Source organism: Jaculus jaculus, chromosome 11, assembly GCF_020740685.1.
Source record: "Jaculus jaculus isolate mJacJac1 chromosome 11, mJacJac1.mat.Y.cur, whole genome shotgun sequence".
Taxonomy (NCBI): domain Eukaryota; kingdom Metazoa; phylum Chordata; class Mammalia; order Rodentia; family Dipodidae; genus Jaculus; species Jaculus jaculus.
The window spans coordinates 110385664-110405268 of NC_059112.1; the positions used below are offsets into that span (position 1 = coordinate 110385664).

At 44.6% G+C, this 19605-nt stretch overlaps 1 protein-coding gene across 1 annotated transcript; it reads left to right on the forward strand.

Moving 5' to 3' along the window:
- The first annotated feature begins 5524 nt into the window (after positions 1-5524).
- Positions 5525-7261, forward strand: LOC101609344 (zymogen granule protein 16 homolog B). The gene is made up of 3 exons (XM_045161301.1): positions 5525-5657; positions 5812-5914; positions 6937-7261. Exons 1-3 carry the CDS (start codon positions 5525-5527, stop codon positions 7259-7261), a joined length of 561 nt encoding a protein of 186 aa, XP_045017236.1.
- The last annotated feature ends 12344 nt before the right edge of the window (positions 7262-19605 follow it).

Below are 19605 nucleotides of genomic sequence, written 5' to 3' on the forward strand. Positions count from 1 at the left end.
GTCCCCCAAAACATTATAGGCCTTTACCAAGGCCCTTGGTTTACAGCCAGGAATCGATGGTAAGACTCTATTGCTGAAGACTCCAATTAGTTGTGCTGCAAGGTCACTGAGAAATCCTGCTGGAACTGAGCTGAGAACCTCCTCCATGTAGACCAGCTGAGAGAAAGCTGGAAGAAGCCATTCCACGTGTAGTTCAATGGGAGAAAGAGAAATCACCAGTGAAGATGCTGAACAGTGGACACTGCAAGCCTTATAATTGGCCAGCCAGGCCAAATGAGCCAACGGGTACAACAGTGGCACGTCTGTCATGGTGGAAGCCAACTGCCCTCCAATTGGACTGGAGGCCTGCTTCATGGGGGGGCAATACATTCCTGATACTGAAAACCTAAAACAGGGGTAGTCATGAGCCCTAGGGGTGTAAAATCTGCTGATATCTCGATGAGTGTATATACTATGCTTATCAAACTGCCCAGTAAACATTTCTCTTAATATTTATACCCTTATATTAATGCTACTCTCACTTTGGATAGAGAATCTTCTCTTTTCAGATGGCAGTGACCTTTTGATGACTCAGAAGGTATCATAGTGCTGGAACGAAGTGAATGGAGTACTGAGTAGCATCTCGATCACACATTCCAAGGCTCAGGGTCTAATGTGGAATAGGTGGTGGAAAAAATGTAAGAGCCAAAGGAAGGGTAGGACTCCTTACAACATGCTCCTCCAGACACAAAATGGCCTGCATATCCATGACCTCACCGTGCCTGACACTACCTACATAAGACCATCATAAGAGGAGGAAAAGATTATGACATCAAAATAAAAGAAAGACTGATTGAGATGGGAAGGGGATATGATGGAGAATGGAGTTTCAAAGGGGAAGGTGGGGGGTGAGAGGGTATTACCATGGGATATTTTTTATAATCATGGAAAATGTGAATAAAAATTGAGGAAGAAAAAAGATTGTTAATGTGTTTGCCAATAGAAGTTTCAATAACCTAAAATCAATCTCAGTGCCTGTAATTTTAGTTTTAACTTGTTAGAGATTTTTTTTTTTTTTGAAAGAGTGAGGTAGTGAGAGAATTGGCATGCCAGGGCCTCCAGCCACTGCGATTAAACTCTAGACGTGTGCACCCCCTTGTGTGCATGTGAAATATTGTGCATTTGCATCACTGTGTGTCTGGCTTAAGTGGGACCTGGAAAGTTGAACATGAGTCCTTAGAGATCACAGACAAGCACCTTAATCGCTAAGCCATCTTTCCAATCCTTGTTTGAGTTTCTTTTTTTAACGTAAAATCTTAAATCTCTCAGTTGAATATCATTAGCCAAGCACATCTGTCTATTATCAATTTAATTTTGATCAAACTCTTTGGGCCTGGTCCGTAGAGCTCAGCCAGTCCTTATGCAAGTAACCCAGTTCCAACAAGGTCTTTTCGTCATCTTTTCTTCCCCTTAGAAACTTTAAGTCAAGCCTCTAAGTTTAATTTTCTCTGTATTTAGCAATTTTTAAAATGTATTATTTATATTTTATTTTATTGGTTTTCAAGGTAATTGCTCCAGAAGGCATCTTCAGTTTAAGCACTAAGTCTATGCCTGTTCCTCCAAAACAAAGTTCTCACCCCATTTCTGGTACCAATTTTGTATCAGACAGCCTCATGTCGCTGAGATGTACTTCCAGACTAGTTACAATTATGAAGGAAGGGATGTTTACTGAAGCCTACAGATCCAGGGGAAGTTCCATAATGGCAGAGGAAGCTGGCCTGGTTTTACAGGTCCAAGTGGAGAAAGAGAAAAGACCCAAAAGCCACCTGGAGCACCACAAGCAAGCACACAACAGGATCTCCTGGCAGAACTCAGGCACTTTGCATATCTTTAGGCTGGAATTCCAAATCCACCATCACACCTTAGGGCTGGACCCTAAGATCTGCCCACTGACACCTCCTCAAGCCAGGTGGCTGCATGTCTAAATTACAAACTTTAATAAAATTCTAAATAAATTAGGGGCCTTTCTTTTAAACTACCACCACTGGCAATTAATTTGATGTAAATTAGAAATTTTATTAACATAAGGTAACTTTATGTTTTACTTATGACTTCAAACTGATCAAGTTTAGTCAAGCCGTCCAAACTTATTTCACCTAATAAGAGGATAAAAGTTACAATGACTGAAATTAAATCATTTAAAATAAGCTTAAATGATTAAACCTCGTGATGATCATTGGATAGAATTATCATAAAACAGGAGCTATCTTAAAGTCACATTGTTCTTAGCTATGAAAACCTTATCTTTGGATATTAATCACAAATAAGTGAATCTTTGCCTTAAGATTCAGTTTCTCCAATAGTTAATGTCTTGGCAAACAGAAAATATAGCTAACTTGTCTGAGTACTTTAAAACCAGATTGTTACTTTTTATTTTTTGAGGTAGGGTCTCACTCTATCCCAGGCAGACCTGGAACTCACTACAAAGTCTGAGGGTGGCCTCGAACTCATGGTTATCCTCCTACATCTGCCACCCCAGTGCCGGGATTAAAGGTGTATACCACCACAACTGGCTTTAAAGCCAGCTTTTAAGTTTGTTTGTTTTTGTTTTTCAAGGTAGAGTCTCACTTTGGTCCATCCTGACCTGGAATTCACAGTGAAATCTCGGGTGGCCTCAAACTCATGGAAGTCCTCCAACCTCTCCCTTCCTGGAGCCAGGGTTAAAGGTATGCTCCACCATGCCTAGTTTGTCCCCATGTTTTAAGTGGGCATGTTAGGCTTCACGGACACCCTTGGGCCTCTTCCTTCCAATCTCATCCTCGCTTGTTTAGAGCCATCCTGGGCTACATGAGAGCCTATTTGAACATGGAGAAAAAGCCAGGTGTGGTGGTACACCCCTTTAATCACTAGCACTGGGGAAGCAGAGGTAGGAGTGTGACTGAGTTCAAGGCAAGTTTGTGACTACAGAGTGAGTTCGCTGCCAGTCAGGGCTACAGTGAGACCCTATCTCAAAATTGGGCCTCAGGAGGGGGTGGGGGTGGCAGAATTGTGACACCCTGGCACAGATGCCCAAGATTTGATGCCCACTCTGAGGACCAAGTGGAGGATCTGTGCCAAAGATGCAGAGGCAGAAGAAGGCTGTGATTTGTCAGAGCCTAGCATCTGCTTACAGAGCACCAGGAGGGCTCAGTGACATGGTGTTGCAGTCAGGTTCGCATTGCTGGTAGAAATCACCCAGCCAAGAGCAGCTTGTGGGAAAAAGAAGTTCATTTTGGCTTACAGGCTTCAGGGGGAAGCTCCATGATGGCAGGGGAAACAAAGGCATGAGCCAAGGGGGGCCATAACCCCCTGGCCAACATAAGGTGGACAATAGCAACAGGAGAGTGTGTCAGACACTGGCACGGGGATACTGGCTATAATACCCATTAGCCTGCCCCCAACAATTTCCAGTGTCCATCAGCTGGGGATCTAGCATTCAGAACACCTAAGTTTATGGGGGACACCTGAATCCAACCACTACATTCCGGCCCTGGCCCCCACAAACTGATATCCACACATGATATAAATTAAAATGCATTTTTTAGTCCAACTTTAAAAGTCCCCATAGTTTTTATCAATTCCAATGATGTTCATACATCCCCATAGTCCGAGGTCTTTTAACTGAGCCATAATACCAAAAAAAAAAATAATCCCCTCCCAAAACCCCATAATGGCACACAATAAACATTCACACTGCAAAAGACTGCACTGGGCATACCCGAGAAACAGCCAGCCAATATAAAATTTAAAACAACCAGGGCAAACAACAAGCTCTTCAAGTCCAAGAACTCCGGCCAGTGACAAATCTCCAAGTCCCATAACCAGCAACAAGTCTCTGGCATTCCAGTTCTGCCCCTCCAGCTAGGCTACTCACAGTCCTGGGAAACTTCCTCAGGGCCGGCAGCTCCTTAGCAGCCATCTCGTGGTTCCAGCATCTCCACTGGGTCTCCACTGCAAGCCATGGTTCATGGCCCCATGGGGTCTCCATGCAGGCAACCAGCAAACCTGCTTCACACTGCCCATGGCCATTTCCAAAACACAAGACCATGTTGCAAACTCAACGACCTTCTCTTTCCTGCATTACATATACTCCACAATACCAGGTAGGGTGCCAATTTGTTAATCCTGGGGGGAATAAAGCAGACTTTGAAGAACAGGACACTTCTTAAGCACTCAGGCCTCTCCAAAGGAGTCTACATTCTTCCTGTTGCCCCATTGTAGGTCAGCTAGCCCAATCTTAAAGGTTGTAATCTCTCAGTTGCACCTGAATGGAAGCAATCACCCAAAGATTTTTCTTTCTGTGCCATATCTCTCTGCTCACACCAGTTCATTTCTATGCAAAGCGATCCTGCACAACTTCTCAGGGCACGGGCATAACAGCAAGCTACTCACACAAACTGCTAGCCCAGTGCAGGCAAAGCTCTTTCTCACCCTCATAAGCCAAACATCACAGTCCATAGTTCTTATGGCATTCAGGTCTTTCAACTCTGACCAGAACACTCCATCAAGCTGTACTTATGGCACTGCAAGCCGTCTCTAAGGCCAAGGTTTCAAGTCCTTCCACATTCCTCTTGAAAATCAGCTCTGAAATACCAAAGCCACACAGGCAGGTGTCTAGCAGCAACCCCACTCCTCGGTACCACTTTACTGTTGCAGTCAGGTTTGCATTGCTGGTAGAAATCACCCAACCAGGAGCAGCTTGTGGGAAAAAGAGGTTCCTTTTGAAGTACAGGCTCAAGGGGGAAGCTCCATGATGGTAGGGAAAATGAAGGCATGAGCAAAAGGTGGACATCACCCCCTGGCCAACCTAAGGTGGACCACAGCAGCAGGAGAGTGTGCCAAACACTGGCATGGGGAAAGTGACTATAACACCCACAAGCCCACCCCCAACAATACACTGCCTCCAGTAGGCTTTAATCCCCAAATCTCCATTACCTGGGGATCTAGCATTCAGAACACCTGAGTTTATGGGGGACACCTGAATCCAACCACCACACGTGGGAGGGGACTGTTGTAAATCTTGTTAACTGACCCATCTCTATGTAATACAGTCTTCAGTGCTGGAAGAAACTCAGCTGGATGCTGGGAGGCCTGTACTGGGCTCTGCAGAGTTTCTGAGGGTCCTGTCACCTGCCTGACCAGGCTGGCCAACCCAGCTCTGAGAAACCTCCCCCGCCTGAAGGGACAAGATCAATGTGGGTGCCTATGAAAGAACCCAGCGCTGACAGTGGCAAAACTGAGTGTCAGTTCTGTTGCTGTAGGCTTCTGTGCCAAGTCATCGACAGAGTGTGTTCAAGGGCCTCCCCTGGAGGGCTGAGGGGCGTGCCCCAGGACAGTCATCCCCTACTGAGCTTCCTCCTGTCTCCTGGTACGCCTTGGGTCCTTCCTTCTGGACAGAGGCCCGAGAGGCTCCAAGAACATATAAGGGGCAGGGCAAGGACAGCCCAGCACCAGACACCCAGCTCCGACTTGCCATCCAGGTAAGCAGGGCGGCTCCCGGGGTGACATGGGCGTCCTGCGGCCCCTGCACTCAGGCCTCTTCCCCCTCTCTGCAGAGATCCGCACGATGCGCCGGGCAGAGGCCGTGCTGCTGTGGCTGACCCTGACCCTCCTGGGGACCCCCGCGTCTGGAACACAGGGTAAGTCTGGTACAGTCTGCCCTCTCTGGGGGTCACCCCCACTTCCATCCACCCAGGAGACCCCTGCCCCACACTAAGTGGCATCAAGGGAGGGAGAGCTGCCCTCCACACAACTGAGAAGGTTTTTCTCCCTCCTGGGTTTCCATCCACACAGAGTACTATGGGTCAACGGTTGGCAAACGTTTCTGCACCGCCCCAGCCAGCGGAGAAGACATAGCAGCCATTCGGATGACTAAAAATGCTGTTCGGCTTTTAAGGTGGGAGGCAGTGGGTCATGGGCCCTGTAAACCTAGCACTAGAGAGGTGGGAACAGAGGCTCCCTGGGGCTTCCTGGCCACCAAGTCTAAATGCATCAGTGAGCTTCAAATGAGCGGCAGAGTCTCAAAAAGAAACGTGGAGAGTGATTGAGGAAGGCAACGCACATCAGCCCCTGGCCTCCACACATACAAATAATCATATACAAATAATCATATACCCGTGCACGACAACACACACACACACACACACACACACACACACACACACACACACACACACACACGCGGCAGACGAAGAAAGTTTAGGACACCTTCCATTAACAGCAGGCCTTCCTTCCTCCAGGTCGCGTCAGTGTGCCCGCCACGTTCCGCCCTGCCCCAACCACCTCACGGGCGCTTGAAAATATTTATTTATTTATTTGAAGGGCGGGGGGAGGAGACAGAGAGAGAGAATGGGCGCACCCTGGCCTCTAGCCACTTCAGATGAGCTCCAGATGCAAGTACCACTTTGTGCATCTGACTTTATGTGGATACTGGGGAATTATGTCTGGGTCCTCAGGTTTTGCAGGCAAGTGCATTTAACCACTGAGCAATTGCTTCAGCTCTCCCCTTTTTTTAAATTTGAGACAGAGAGGAGGAGGCAGACAGAGTATGTGGATGCCAAGGGCCTCTTGCCCCTGCAAATGATTTCCAGATGCATGCTTCACTGTGCACATCTGGCTTCATGTGGGTACTGGGTGATGGAACCTGGGCCCCCAGGGTTTGCAAGCAAGCAGCGTTAACCACTGAGCCATCTCTCAAGCCCTCATCATCTCTTTCTCACATGCCCACTGTGAACATGAGGAAACTAAGTTGCAGAGACTGTGTAATGGGCTCGAGGTCATCATACAGAGCAGACTGAGCAGGGGTCAGGGCCCAGCGCATCCGAGGAAGCCCGATGGGCAGGGGGAGGGGCACTGAGCATCCAGGAAGCTGGGTTACACGGGATTTGGGTGACTATTCAAGCTTCGCCTTTCTTCTAGTGTCCAGGTGAAATATGGAGAAACCTGGAGTGATGTATATGGCACTAAAGGAGGGACTTCTAAGGAATTCGTCTTGAATCCTGGTGAATATATCACCCAGGTGTCTGGCTCCTACATGATAAATATCCTGCATGTTACTGTGTATACCGACGAGTGGCGTAAAGCCACATTTGGGAATAAAGTCGGCACTGAGTTCACCGTCTTCCCCCCCAAGCAGGGCCAGGTGCTCAAGGGCTTCTGTGGCTTTTATTTCCTTGGTGGCTTAAAGTCTATTGGCTTTGAATGGGGTGACCCACAGGAGACCTCAGATAGTAGTGAGGAATGAGATCCATGCGGAGAGAACTCAGCGCGGAGCAAGGAGACATCCAAGCTGAGGTGGTCTGTGTGGAGGGGTGCTGATGGTGTCAGGGTAACCTTACCCAGACTTCAAATCTAAGCCTACTGATAAATAAAACTGCTGCCTGAAAAGTATGTCCAAGTGATTCCTTGGGTCAGAAGGACCATAACCTTTGGGATTGGAGTCCTGTGAACCAAAAGGATAATGGGGTAGATGTTGCTTTTGGAAATATTCAGGGCCAAAGATGGCAAGCATCGGCTTGCGTCATGGTTCAGCGGGGAAGAGCACTTAGGGAGGGCTGGAGACCACCTGAGTTCAATTCCCCAGGACCCAGGTCAACAACTGGGCATGGCCATGAGCAGGGGTGTCCCCTGTCCTGTGGGGAGCAGAGACCAGAGAACTGCTGGGCCTTGTGAAAACTCAGCTCCATGTTCAGAGAGGCTCCATGACAAGGGAATTGCACAGGTGATGGGGGCACACCAGACATGCCCCTCTATCCTCTGCACACCTGGTAACACACACACACACACACCAACCCCCACCATGCATACCACACTCTTTCCCCTACCAAAGATCCTGAGTTACAATCTCCAAGGACTCAGGCTCACAGCCACCACTCTACGCCTGTGCCCTGCCCCACGACACACAGCCACCTGGCCTCTGCAGCCACGCTCTGTCCCAGGCTTCTCTGTGCCAGGGGCCTCATGGAAGCCACTCGCTCATTCTTTCACTCCACAGACATCTCCTACAGCCTTGTGTGGTTTTTTGACACGGGTATTGCCCATACACTTAGGTGTTTGTTCTGAATGCTAGGTTCCCAGCTGATGGATATTTGGGAACTAACACCTCATGGAGGGAGTGTATTGTTGGAGGTGGGCTTGTGGGCATTATAGCCAATTTCCCATTGCCAGTGTTTGGCACACTCTCCTGTTGCGGTTGTCCATTTGATATTGGCCAGGGGGGTGATGTCCACCCTCTGCTCATGCCATCGTTTCCCCTGCCATCATGGAGCTTCCCCTCAAGTCTGTAAGCCAAAGTAACCCTTTTTCCCCACGAGTTGCCCTTGGTCAGGTGATTTCTGCCAGCAATGCGAACCTCACGGCAGCACCTTGTTTTCACTCGGCTCCGCTGAGCACTGGAGGGGGCATGAGGAAAGGAGTTCAGCCGCGGGGCCGACTGCACGGGGGTCCCTGCAGAAGGGCGGTGACAGTTCGTTGAGGCGTCTGCACTGCTGGCACCCACACACAGGTTGTTCTGGGGAAAGATGCTAGCACGACTCACCCCCATTGTCTACATCTACTGTTCCCATAAGTTATGCGAGAGTAAACATTTTTAACTGTTATAAGGCGTAACGGGGAGAGACTGGGGCAATGTGAACTCAGCAACCATCCAGCAAACATCAAACTTCTGTTATTTAAGTTCCACAAAACCAATGACTGACAGTCTCTGGATTTTTTTAATTCTGCCCCTCCAGCTGGGCAGAGTAGTCAGGGAAAACTTCCATCCCTCAGCCAATAGCCTTCATGGTAGCCCTTGCTCAATCCTGGTATATCCAAAACATCTTTGGGTCTTTATTTCAACCACGGTCTATCTTCTGATTTCTTTGTCAGCCTCAGGGTCATTATGCCATGTCTATAGGCCACATCTCCGCAGTGGCTCCTGGGATCATGTGTACTTTATGACCCTTCCATGTACTTTTCATGATTTGGAAATCAATATCAGGTGTGCAGAACACAGTCGTATTCTTAATTTAGGGGCGAAATAAATCATGACCTTGAAGACAGGTTCCTTCTCAAGTAACTCTTTCCAAAAGAATTTGTTTTTTTTTCCCTTTTTTTTTAAATAGCTACTGAAGTGGTTAGCTCTATTTTATTTTATTTATTTATTTTCAAAGTTTTTATTTATTTATTTGAGAGTGACAGACACAGAGAGAAAGACAGATAGAGGGAGAGAGAGAGAATGGGCGCGCCAGGGCTTCCAGCCTCTGCAAACGAACTCCAGACGCATGCACCCCTTTGTGCATCTGGCTTACATGGGTCCTGGGGAACTGAGCCTCGAACCGGGGTCCTTAGGCTTCACAGGCAAGCGCTTAACCACTATGCCATCTCTCCAGCACAGGAATTTGTATTTTTATCCTAGTCTTTCTCAAGCATCCTCTCTATTGTTTTAATGTAAAGCAATTGGGCCATCTTTCTTAAGATTGTTAATGTGTTTGACAACAGAAGTTTCAATAACCTAAAATCAGTCTCAGTGCCTGTAATTTTCATTTTAACTTGTTAGAGTTTTTTTTTTTTTTTTTCAAGAGTGAGGTAGTGAGAGAATTGGCATGCCAGGGCCTCCAGCCACTGCGATTAAACTCTAGACGTGTGCACCCCCTTGTGTGCATGTGAAATATTGTGCATTTGCAGCACTGTGTGTCTGGCTTAATTGGGACCTGGAAAGTTGAACATGAATCCTTAGAGATCACAGATAAGTGCCTTAACCGCTAAGCCATCTTTCCAATCCTTGTTTGAGTTTCTTTCTTTAACTTAAAATCTTAAATCTCTCAGTTGAATATCATTAGCCAAGCACATCTGTCTATTATCAATTTAATTTTGATCAAACTCTTTGGCCTGGTCCATAGAACTCAGCCCTTATGCAAGTAACCCAGTTCCAACAAGGTCTTTTCGTCATCTTTTCTTCCCCTCAGAAACTTTAAGTCAAGCCTCTAAGTTTAATTTTCTCTGTATTTAGCAATTTTAAAAATTTATTAATTTTATTTTATTTTATTATTATTATTATTATTATTTTTTGGTTTTTGAAGGTAGGGTCTCGCTTTATTCCAGGCTAACCTGGAATTTACTCTGTAGTGTCAGGGTGGCCTTGAACTCATAGCAATTCTACCTCTGCCTCCCAAGAGCTGGGGTAAGGTGTGCACCACCACACCTGGTTTGTATTTAGCTTTTTTAAATGCTCACAAGACTAATTCATAATACTTGTCTTATTTCTCCAGAAGGCATCTTCAGTTCAAGCACTAAGTCTATGCCTGTTCCTCCAAAACAAAAGTTCTCACCCCACTTCTGGTACCAATTTTGTATCAGACAGCCTCATGTCACTGAGATGTACTTCCAGACTAGTTACAATTATGAAGGAAGGGATGTTTACTGAAGCCTACAGATCCAGGGGAAGTTCCATAATGGAAATTTTTACAGGTCCAAGTGGAGAAAGAGAAAAGAGCCAAAAGCCACCTGGAGCACCACAAGCAAGCACACAACAGGATCTCCTGGCAGAACTCAGGCACTTTGCATATCTTTAGGCTGGAATTCCAAATCCACCATCACACCTTAGGGCTGGACCCTAAGATCTGCCCACTGACACCTCCTCAAGCTAGGTGGCTTCATGTCTAAATTACATACTTTAATAAAATTGTAATTAGATTAGGGGCCATCCTTTTAAACTACCACAACTAGAAATTAATTTGATGTATATTAGAAATTTTATTAACATAAAGTAACTTTATGCTTTACTCGTGACTTAAAATTGATCAAGCTTAGGCAAGCTGTCCCAACATATTTAACCTCGTAAGAGGATAGAAGTTACAATGACTGAAATTAAATCATTTAAACAAGCTTAAATGATTAAACCTAGTGATCACCATTGGAAAGAATTAGCATAAAACAGGAGCTATCTTTAATGTCACAATGTTCTTAAGTATGAAAACCTTATCTTGGATATTAAACCCTAATAAGCGAATCTTTGCCTTAAGACTCAATTTCTCCCGTAGTTAATATCTTGGCAAACAGAAAACATAGTTAACTTGTCTGAGCACTTTAAAACCAGATTTTTTAAAAAAAATTTTTTTGAGGTAGGCTCTCACTCTATACCAGGCAGACCTGGAACTCACTACAAAGTCTCAGGGTGGCCTCGAACTCACAGCAATCCTCCTACCTCTGCCACCCCAGTGCTGGGATTAAAGGTGTGTGCCACCACGACTGGCTTTAAAGCCAGCTTTTTTTTTTAATCCCCTAAACCATGAACAAATTAGCATCATGGAGCGAATCTTAACCATAAGTCTCAGTTTCTCCAATAGTTAAAATCTTGACAAATAGAAGAGCCTAATTTACTTTACTGAGAGCCTTATAGCCAGTTTTTATAACCCTTAAACTAAGAACAAATTAAAATAGTAACCTGTTGGACACAGTTTCTCTCCTAGTTAAAACCTTGGCATCAAGTAGACATTCTTCAGATTTTATCCATTTAAGGGATAAATGGCTCTTCCCTGAGCGACTGTCACCACCCTTATGATCTGGTGATGTTTATCCTTATTTTTCTCTATCTTGCTTTCTGTTCTTTTGCCACCCTTTTCCTTTCCCTTCTTTCTCTCTTGGCTTCCCAATCTTGGGAGCCAATTGTCCCCTCTGAAATGAAATGAAGGAAAGCAAATAGAAGAATCTAGAGTCAGGCTTTGTCCCAACCTATTTGCATTTTCTAATTGGAGGGGAGCATCCCTCCAGAACCAAATCTGGGAGAAGAAATAAGGGATTTTTATCTTCTTCCTACAGAAACCCTAACCCCAATTTCCTAGTTTTCTCCCCAATCAAAGGGGGTACATAACATAGCCTATGTGTCTACTGGAGCAAGGAAGGTCCAAGATAGGGTATCCTTGCTCACCCATTGCGGCCAGCTCCCAAGATCGAGCTCTGCCAGATCTCTCCCAGCTCCGCACTTGTCTCACATCGTGGCATTTTAGAAGTGCCAGGGCTGGAGAGATGGCTTAGTGGTTAAGGTGTTTGCCTGCAAAGCCAAAGGGCACAGGTTCAATTCCCCAGGACCCAGGTAAATCACATGCACAGGAGGTGCATGCATCTGGAGTTCATTTGCAGTGGCTGGAGGCCCTGGCATGCCCAGTCTCTCTCTCTTTCAAATGAATAAATAAATAAAAATAAAAATAAAAATATTTTTTTTAAAAAGAAGTGTCAATAGCAATGTAGGCCCAAGTGTGGAGATTTCCACTCTTACTCCTGTCTTGAGAGCCTAAATGCCCTCTGAAGGGTTCCTGGCACCCCTTTCCTGCTCCCCTCTATGGGAGCCTGGGATATGGGTCCCCCCTGATCTGTGAATATTACAGAATGGTCTAGGGACTAAAATTTATTGTTTTAAAGGTGAGCTCTGATTTTATTACCTTACATATATGGATTAGACCAATCACACCCAGAAGAATCCTGCCTTTTTGTGATATGAGAGAGAGAGAAAGGGAGAGGCAGATGACAGAGATCACTTACTCAATGCTTTTCTATCATGATATCTTTTTCTGCCCTGATATACACTTTAAGCAAGTCTGATGGTTGTCTTACTTAAGGAGTTTGTAACCTGATTAAATACCTTGACTTACTTTACCCATTTAATGGTTTTTGTTTTGTTTTTTTGAGCCAAAGTCTCACTCTAGTTCAGGCTGACCTGGAATTCACTATGTAGTCAGGGTAGCCTTGAACTCATGGCAATCCTCCTACCTCTGTCTCCTCAGTGCTGGCATTAAAGGCGTGTGCCACCACACCTGGCTTTATTCTTTTTAAAAAAAAAAAAGTTTATGTTTTCAAAAATTAAAAATGTGAGGACTGGAGAGATGGCTTAGCGGTTAAGTGCTTGCCTGCGAAGCCTAAGGACCCCGGTTTGAGGCTTGGTTCCCCAGGTCCCACGTTAGCCAGATGCACAAGGGGGTGCACATGTCTGGAGTTCGTTTGCAGAGGCTGGATGCCCTGGCGCACCCATTCCCTCTCTCTCTCTCTCTCTCTCTGCCTCTCTCTCTCTGTCTCTCTCAAATAAATAAATAAAAATAAAATTTTTTTTTAAAAATTAAAAAAAAGTTTAGAAATTTTATCTGATAGAGGTAACTATAGGTGATAAGAAGAGTAACTATAAAGGAGACTAAAGTTCTATGCTTTTTGTTAACTACCTTTTTTCCTTGTCAGAGACAATTGGCTAATTTGTTTTTGGACAAGGTCTGGACATGGTGTGGAGAAGACATGGCTTAAATTTTCTTGGGGTCTGAGAGGAGATGCAGAGTACAGCTTGCCATGAATTTAAATATCACATAACAGCAAGCAAGAGCAAGAGAAATGACAGAACAGAGAGCTAAGCACCCTACGACTTTTTGTCCTATTTTGAAACTATTTGTTTTTACCTAGGAAATTTATTTCATCCATTTGTAAAACACAAAGGAACAGGGTCTTATCTGTGTCTAACCTGGTCAGACCTCCAGAGAATGTGAATTACACCTGTGTTTGATTTTGTGACTCACTCACACACAGGACAGGACATTACCTGTGACTAATTAAAGAGTTTAGATTAAATCTCTGTATGCATATAACAATTTTAGAGCATCTATGAGTCTGTTAACAGTTGAAAACCCCTTAAATTCAGGCATGATGTTCACCTATGTTTATTATGAAACATGGAAACGTGAAACAGAAAATATGAAACTATGAAAATTATCTTTTGTTCCTTATAAAAAGAAATTAGGCCGGGTGTGGTGGTGAATGCCTTTAATCCCAGCACTCGGGAGGCAGAGGTAGGAGGATTGCCTTGAGTTCAAGGCTACCCTAAGACTACATAGTGAATTCCAGGTCAGCCTGGGTCAGAGAGAGACCCTACCTTAAAAAATCAATAAAATAAAGAAATTAGTTTTAAGCAAAATTTGTTTCTTTTAATGCTTTTTATTTTTATTTATTTATTCGAAAGGGACAGACAGAGAAAGAAAGAGGCAGACAGGGAGAGAGAGAGGGAATGGGCGCGCCAGGGCCTCCAGCCACTGCAGACGAACTCCAGACGTGTGCGCCTCCTTGTGCATCTGGCTAACGTGGGTCCTGGGGAATTGAACCTGGGTCCTTTGGCTTTGCAGGAAAATGCCTTAACAGCTAAGCCATCCCTTCAGCCCAAAATTTGGTCTTTTTAGATCTATCTTGTAATCTCTCTACATATATGCATCTTCTTACACATACTACAACTTTCTGACCTAAGTTCCTCTCAAAAAATCATTCTTAGCAAGTATTCTATGTGTCCAACATGGAAAAATTCATTCCCAGTTCCTTCATCCATCTCATCTCAGAACCCAAAAGATTAATCAACCACCTTTCATATAAGACTATTAAGAAAGACTATATCTAATTGACTTATTACCAATTGACAGAAAGCTCACTAGAATATTCTAGCATAAAAGAGCTAACCATCCTATTATTGGAAATCTGCAGGGACATAGTGGAAAAACTTAGAATTTTCTTTTTACTACTTATGCTATCAAAAATGTCTATACTTTAAATTAAATCTAGGAAAAATGACAAGCAGATTTGTCTTATAATACCAGTGTATACCTATAAATTTTATATAACCTATTGAGGGCTGGAGAGATAGCTTAGTGATTCAGGCACTAGTCTGTGAAGACTAAGGACCTATGTTTGACTCTCCAGATCCCATGTAAACCAGACATACAAAGGGTCACAAGCACACAAGATTGTACATGTGTACAAGGTGGCACACATGTCTGGAGTTCTATTACAGTGGTTGGAGGCCCTAGTGTACCAATTCTCTCTCCTTATTCTCTCTTGCATAAAAAGGGTTGGGCTTGCTTAAAAAAATAATAAAAATAAAAATATATAACCCATTGATTTGAGACATCTGTTAATAAATTCCAGGAAATACATTTTTAAAAGGTTTAACTCTATGAAAACAGGCAAAACATCACAATTGTTTGGGGGATAATCTTTACCAATACAGCTAACACACCTGGAAATGATTTTATGAGTAGCTAAAGTAGATTTTTATTGTCTTGAGGCAGGTTGGCCAAAAACCCAGGCTAGTCACCTCCTCCTTTAAGTGACAGGACCATTACAACGAACAAGATCCTGTCATTTCAATAGTTTCTTAAGATACCTGGCAAATTATGAGCCAATGCATCAGGTAGAATTTTGTTGTTCCTAATAATCTTTTAGCAGGTTGAAGTAGGCCTAGAATATAAACTCAGTAATTATACTTATGATATCATGTAACAAATTATGGCCTGTTTATGTAAAAGTTTAGTTTACTGTAAGCCTCAGTTAAATCTGACTTTTAAAGACAAAAGCCAAAACAAAAACCTTGAAATAAATAGAATATCAGAAGCCCAGCATGGTGGTGCACACCTTTAATCACAGCCCTTGGGAGGCAGAGGTAGGAGGATCTCTGTGAGTTCAAGGCCACCCTGAGACTACATAGTGAATTCCAGGTTAGCCTGAACTAGAGTGAGACCCTACCTTGAAAAATAAATAAATAAATAAAACAAATAGAATGTCAGCAAAAAGCTTCAGGAGAGGTCTGTTAGATTGTTTGGATTGGGAAAGCCATACTGTAATTTATCACACATAACAAAGATACCAAAAGGTGTCTATAAATAACATCTTATTTGTTTCAAACCTAAACAAAAGAGAAACTATCTGGCAGAGCTACTAACAAGTTGTTTCTAATCATTAAATAATTTGGAAAGCATCAAATCAAAATTATGAACTTACTTTTACCAAGCAATTTACAAGCCAAGTGATTTTCAAATGTGGGGCCTTCCCCATTGTGCCTCTGTATGTGGGTCCTGGGGAATCGAGCCTTGAACTGGGGTCCTTCGGCTTCACAGGCAAGCGCTTAACTGCTAAGTCATCTCTCCAGCCCTGTGTTTATGTTCTTGAACTCCACTGATAAAAACTGTGGTGTACCTCGGCCTCCCCTACAATAATTCTCTACTAGACTCAGAGTCTTCAAAGCTCACAGCCTTCAAAACACCCTGCCTTGATGAAGGGACCAGAATAGGTTGCCATTGAGGAACTGAGGAAGGGGATAGATTTTTCTTACTTTGGAATGTCTCTCCCATTCCATTCCCTTATCTTGGTTTGGTCTTCTGGGCTTCAGACTCCATTCCCGTGGTGTTTCTGGACTTTTGATTGGATCCCCTGCCTCGGTCCATGTCCCACCTTGGTCCATATGAAGACCTGGACCGGATGATATCTTAGGGAAATGGAAATAGAGCCGGGAAGAGCTGGCATCTGGGGAAAGTCCAAGGCTGGGGCCCCGTGTCATCCAGTAGCCAGGAATCGAGTCGGGGAGAGCCATGCCAGGGTCCCAGTGTCGTGTCCCCCCCCCCCCCCCGAGAACCCTCCACCCTTGAGCCTCCTGGACTTCAGGCCATTGGCTTCAACATGTTTGTGACGGATTTCTTTTTGAGAGACACACACACACACACACACACACACACACACACACACACAGAGAATGGGCCTCTAGCCACTGGAAACGAACTCCAGACACATGTGCTATCAAGTGCATCTGGCTTATATAGGTCCTGGGGAATCAAACGTGGGTCCTGACGTGGGGTCTCCATAACAGGCAGGTAGGTAGTTTCTTCAACCAGACAGACACAATGGCCCTTAGAGAAATCCACTTCATACTCTTGCCAGCCTATTCCAACTTGCCTCACCTATCTTAGCTCGCCCCGCCTGCATCAGTTGCGGGATTTAGTGCTTGACCATCTCATTCCATTGGCTCTCCCTCTCTCTTTTATAAAAATATTTTATTTATTATTTGAGAGAGAGAAAGAGAGAGGGAGAGAGAATAGGTGCACCAGGGCCTCCAGCCACTGTAAACAAACTACAGACGCATGCGCCCCCTTGAACATCTGGCTTACATGGGACCTGGGGAATTGAACCAGGATCCTTTGGCTATGCAGGCAAGTGTCTTAACGGCTAAGCCATCTCTCCAGCCCTAGATCTCTCTCTTGAGAGATATCCAGATGTGGGTGGATTCCTCCTTTACGCCCAGGCCAATTGGCTGGGATACCCAGTATAGGTGTGTCCAGGTGTGCTGGAAAAGATTAATAAACTATATCCTTCCGAACCTAGGGGGACAGTTGGGAAAATTTTCTCTCTCTCCAGAACTGGCGGCAATGTTCTTGGTTTAGGTTTCTTGGATGGGTAAGGTTTTCTTTGCCACCCTGGAAGCAGTGCTGGGTTGGGAAAGAGACACTTTTTATCTTTTATTACCGTCTTCACTTTTAATCTTTTTAGAAGCACATGTTTTAAAAATTCCTTTCCATGTTTTTTTTCCCTTAAGATTCATGTTAATTTACATGGGGTCCTGGAATCCACGTGGCATACATGGGCTCCTGGGTTCCACATGGCACACCTCTCTTCTCCCCACTTTATTTTCCCTCTCAACTTTCTCTCTTCCTCACATCTTTGTAAGATTTGAATAAGATACGGTATTTTAAAAATTATTTCCTTTTAAAAAATACTGTAACTATTTTCAAGGAGGGGAGGAGAGAGAGAGAGAAAGAGAAAGAATGGACATGCAGGGCCTCCATCTACTGCAAGTGGACTCCAGATGCGTGCACCACTTTGTGCATTTGGCTCCACGTGGGCATTGGAGAACTGAACTCAGGTCCTTAGGCTCTGAAGGCGAACACCTTAACCACTGAACCATCACTCCAGCCCAAAAATCATTTTCTTAAATCTGGAACTGCCAATTCTTTGGTGAGTTTACAGATTAGGACTTGGGGTTCCAGAAAGCACCCCAGAACCTCAATTTCCCCTGTTACACTTAAGCTTTACAGCAAGTGCCTTAACTGCTAAGCCATCTCTCCAGCCCCAAGAATTTTTTTTAAGAAAGAAACATATACTCTTTATTTATTTATTTATTTAAAAGAGTGAGGGATAAAGAAGCAGAGAGTGAATGGACATGCCCAGGCCTCCAACTGCTGCAAACGCACTCCAGATGCACACACCATACCACATTGTGCATCTGGCTTATGTGGGTCCTGAGGAATTGAACTGAGGTCCTTAGGATTCACAGGCAAGCACCTTGATCACTAAGCCATCTCTTCAGCCCCAAGAGCTATTTTTTATCTTAATATTATCTTGTGCTGGAAATTTCCTTGATTTGAATGCCACCTCAAAGACATCAAAAATGAGGCCTGTGATTTGGCACACTTGCTACAGTTGTCACAGGTATCTTGAAATATTGAAACTTATGCAGCTTATAAAATGTCTTGGTTGGGCTGGAGAGATGGCTTAGCAGTTAAGAGCTTGCCTGTGAAGCCTAAGGACCCCAGTTCGAGGCTCAATTCCCCAGGACCCACGTTAGCCAGATGCAAAAGGGGGTGCATGCGTCTGGAGTTCGTTTGCAGTGGCTGGAGGCCCTGGCGCGCCCATTCTCTCGCTCTATCTGCCTCTTTCTCTCTCTGTCTGTTGCTCTCAAATAAATAAATAAAAGTAAACAAAAAGATTTAAAAAAAAAAGCCTAGACGGGGCTGGAGAGATGGCTTAGCGGTTAAGGTGTTTGCCTGTGAAGCCTAAAGACCCAAGTTCTACTTTCCAGATCCCATGTAAGCCAGATGCACAAAGGTGAAGCAAGTGCAAGGTTGCACATATCCATTAGGTGGCACAGATATCTGGAGTGCGATTTCAGTGGCTGAGGCTCTGGTGCTGACAATTCTCTCTGTCTCTCTAAAAATAAATTAATTAATTTAAAAGTTAAACAGCTGGGTGTGGTGGCTCACTCCTTTAATCCCAGCACTTGAGAGGCAGAGGTAGGAGGATTGGTGTGAGTTCAAGGCCACCCTGAGACTCCATAGTGAATTCCAGGTCAGCCTGGACTAGAGTGAGACCTTACCTCAAAAAACAAACAAAACAAAAAAACAAACAAATAAAAGTTTAAAAACAAAAACCCTGGGGGTGTTGATCAAAGGTGGGGGGTATTTATGAGACCCTTTAAAGAAGACCTTTGAAGGTTTCATGTCAATAACTGTGTAAAGGGAGAAGAAAGACACTGGGCTTTTGGGGGAGGGGAACTGCTGCCTGACTTTCACAATCCATCATGCTAGAAGATCAGTTCTGCACCTAATTGACTAACTCTGCGCCTGGCTTGCTGATTGGAGAGTTCCTTGTCTGCGCAAAGCAGGCTGCCTTTCCAGGGGCTGAGCAGCAGTGGAGAGGGCTCCTGCCTTCCAGTGCCTGCTGGAATGATGAGGAAGTTCGGGTCATAATGACCCGACATAGAAATGACTGTCCTAGCCTGACCTTGTGATACAAATCTGGAATCCTAGCCATTCAGGCCTCTGAGGTAGACTGATTAGGAAGTTGAGGGCCAGCCTGGGCAGCTTAGGGGTTTCTCTTACCAAATAAGAAGTCAAAAGAGGAGGAGAGATATAGCTCATTGGTACGATGCTAGCTTAGCCTACACCTGGACTGGGGCCATTCCCCGGTATAAGCATAACGAAATATAAAATAAATTGATCGGGGTCCCCCACCCCCAGGGCTTCTATGCTTTGAGGAGGAGGATGG

Bases quoted from the DNA above. Each gene is read 5' to 3' on its own strand.
- LOC101609344 (XM_045161301.1), top strand. From the start codon at position 5,525: ATGGGCGTCCTGCGGCCCCTGCACTCAGGCCTCTTCCCCCTCTCTGCA. The intron at 5,658-5,811 runs GTAAGTCTGGTA...CCATCCACACAG, and splicing joins CCCCGCGTCTGGAACACAGG to AGTACTATGGGTCAACGGTT. The intron at 5,915-6,936 runs GTGGGAGGCAGT...CCTTTCTTCTAG, and splicing joins AATGCTGTTCGGCTTTTAAG to TGTCCAGGTGAAATATGGAG.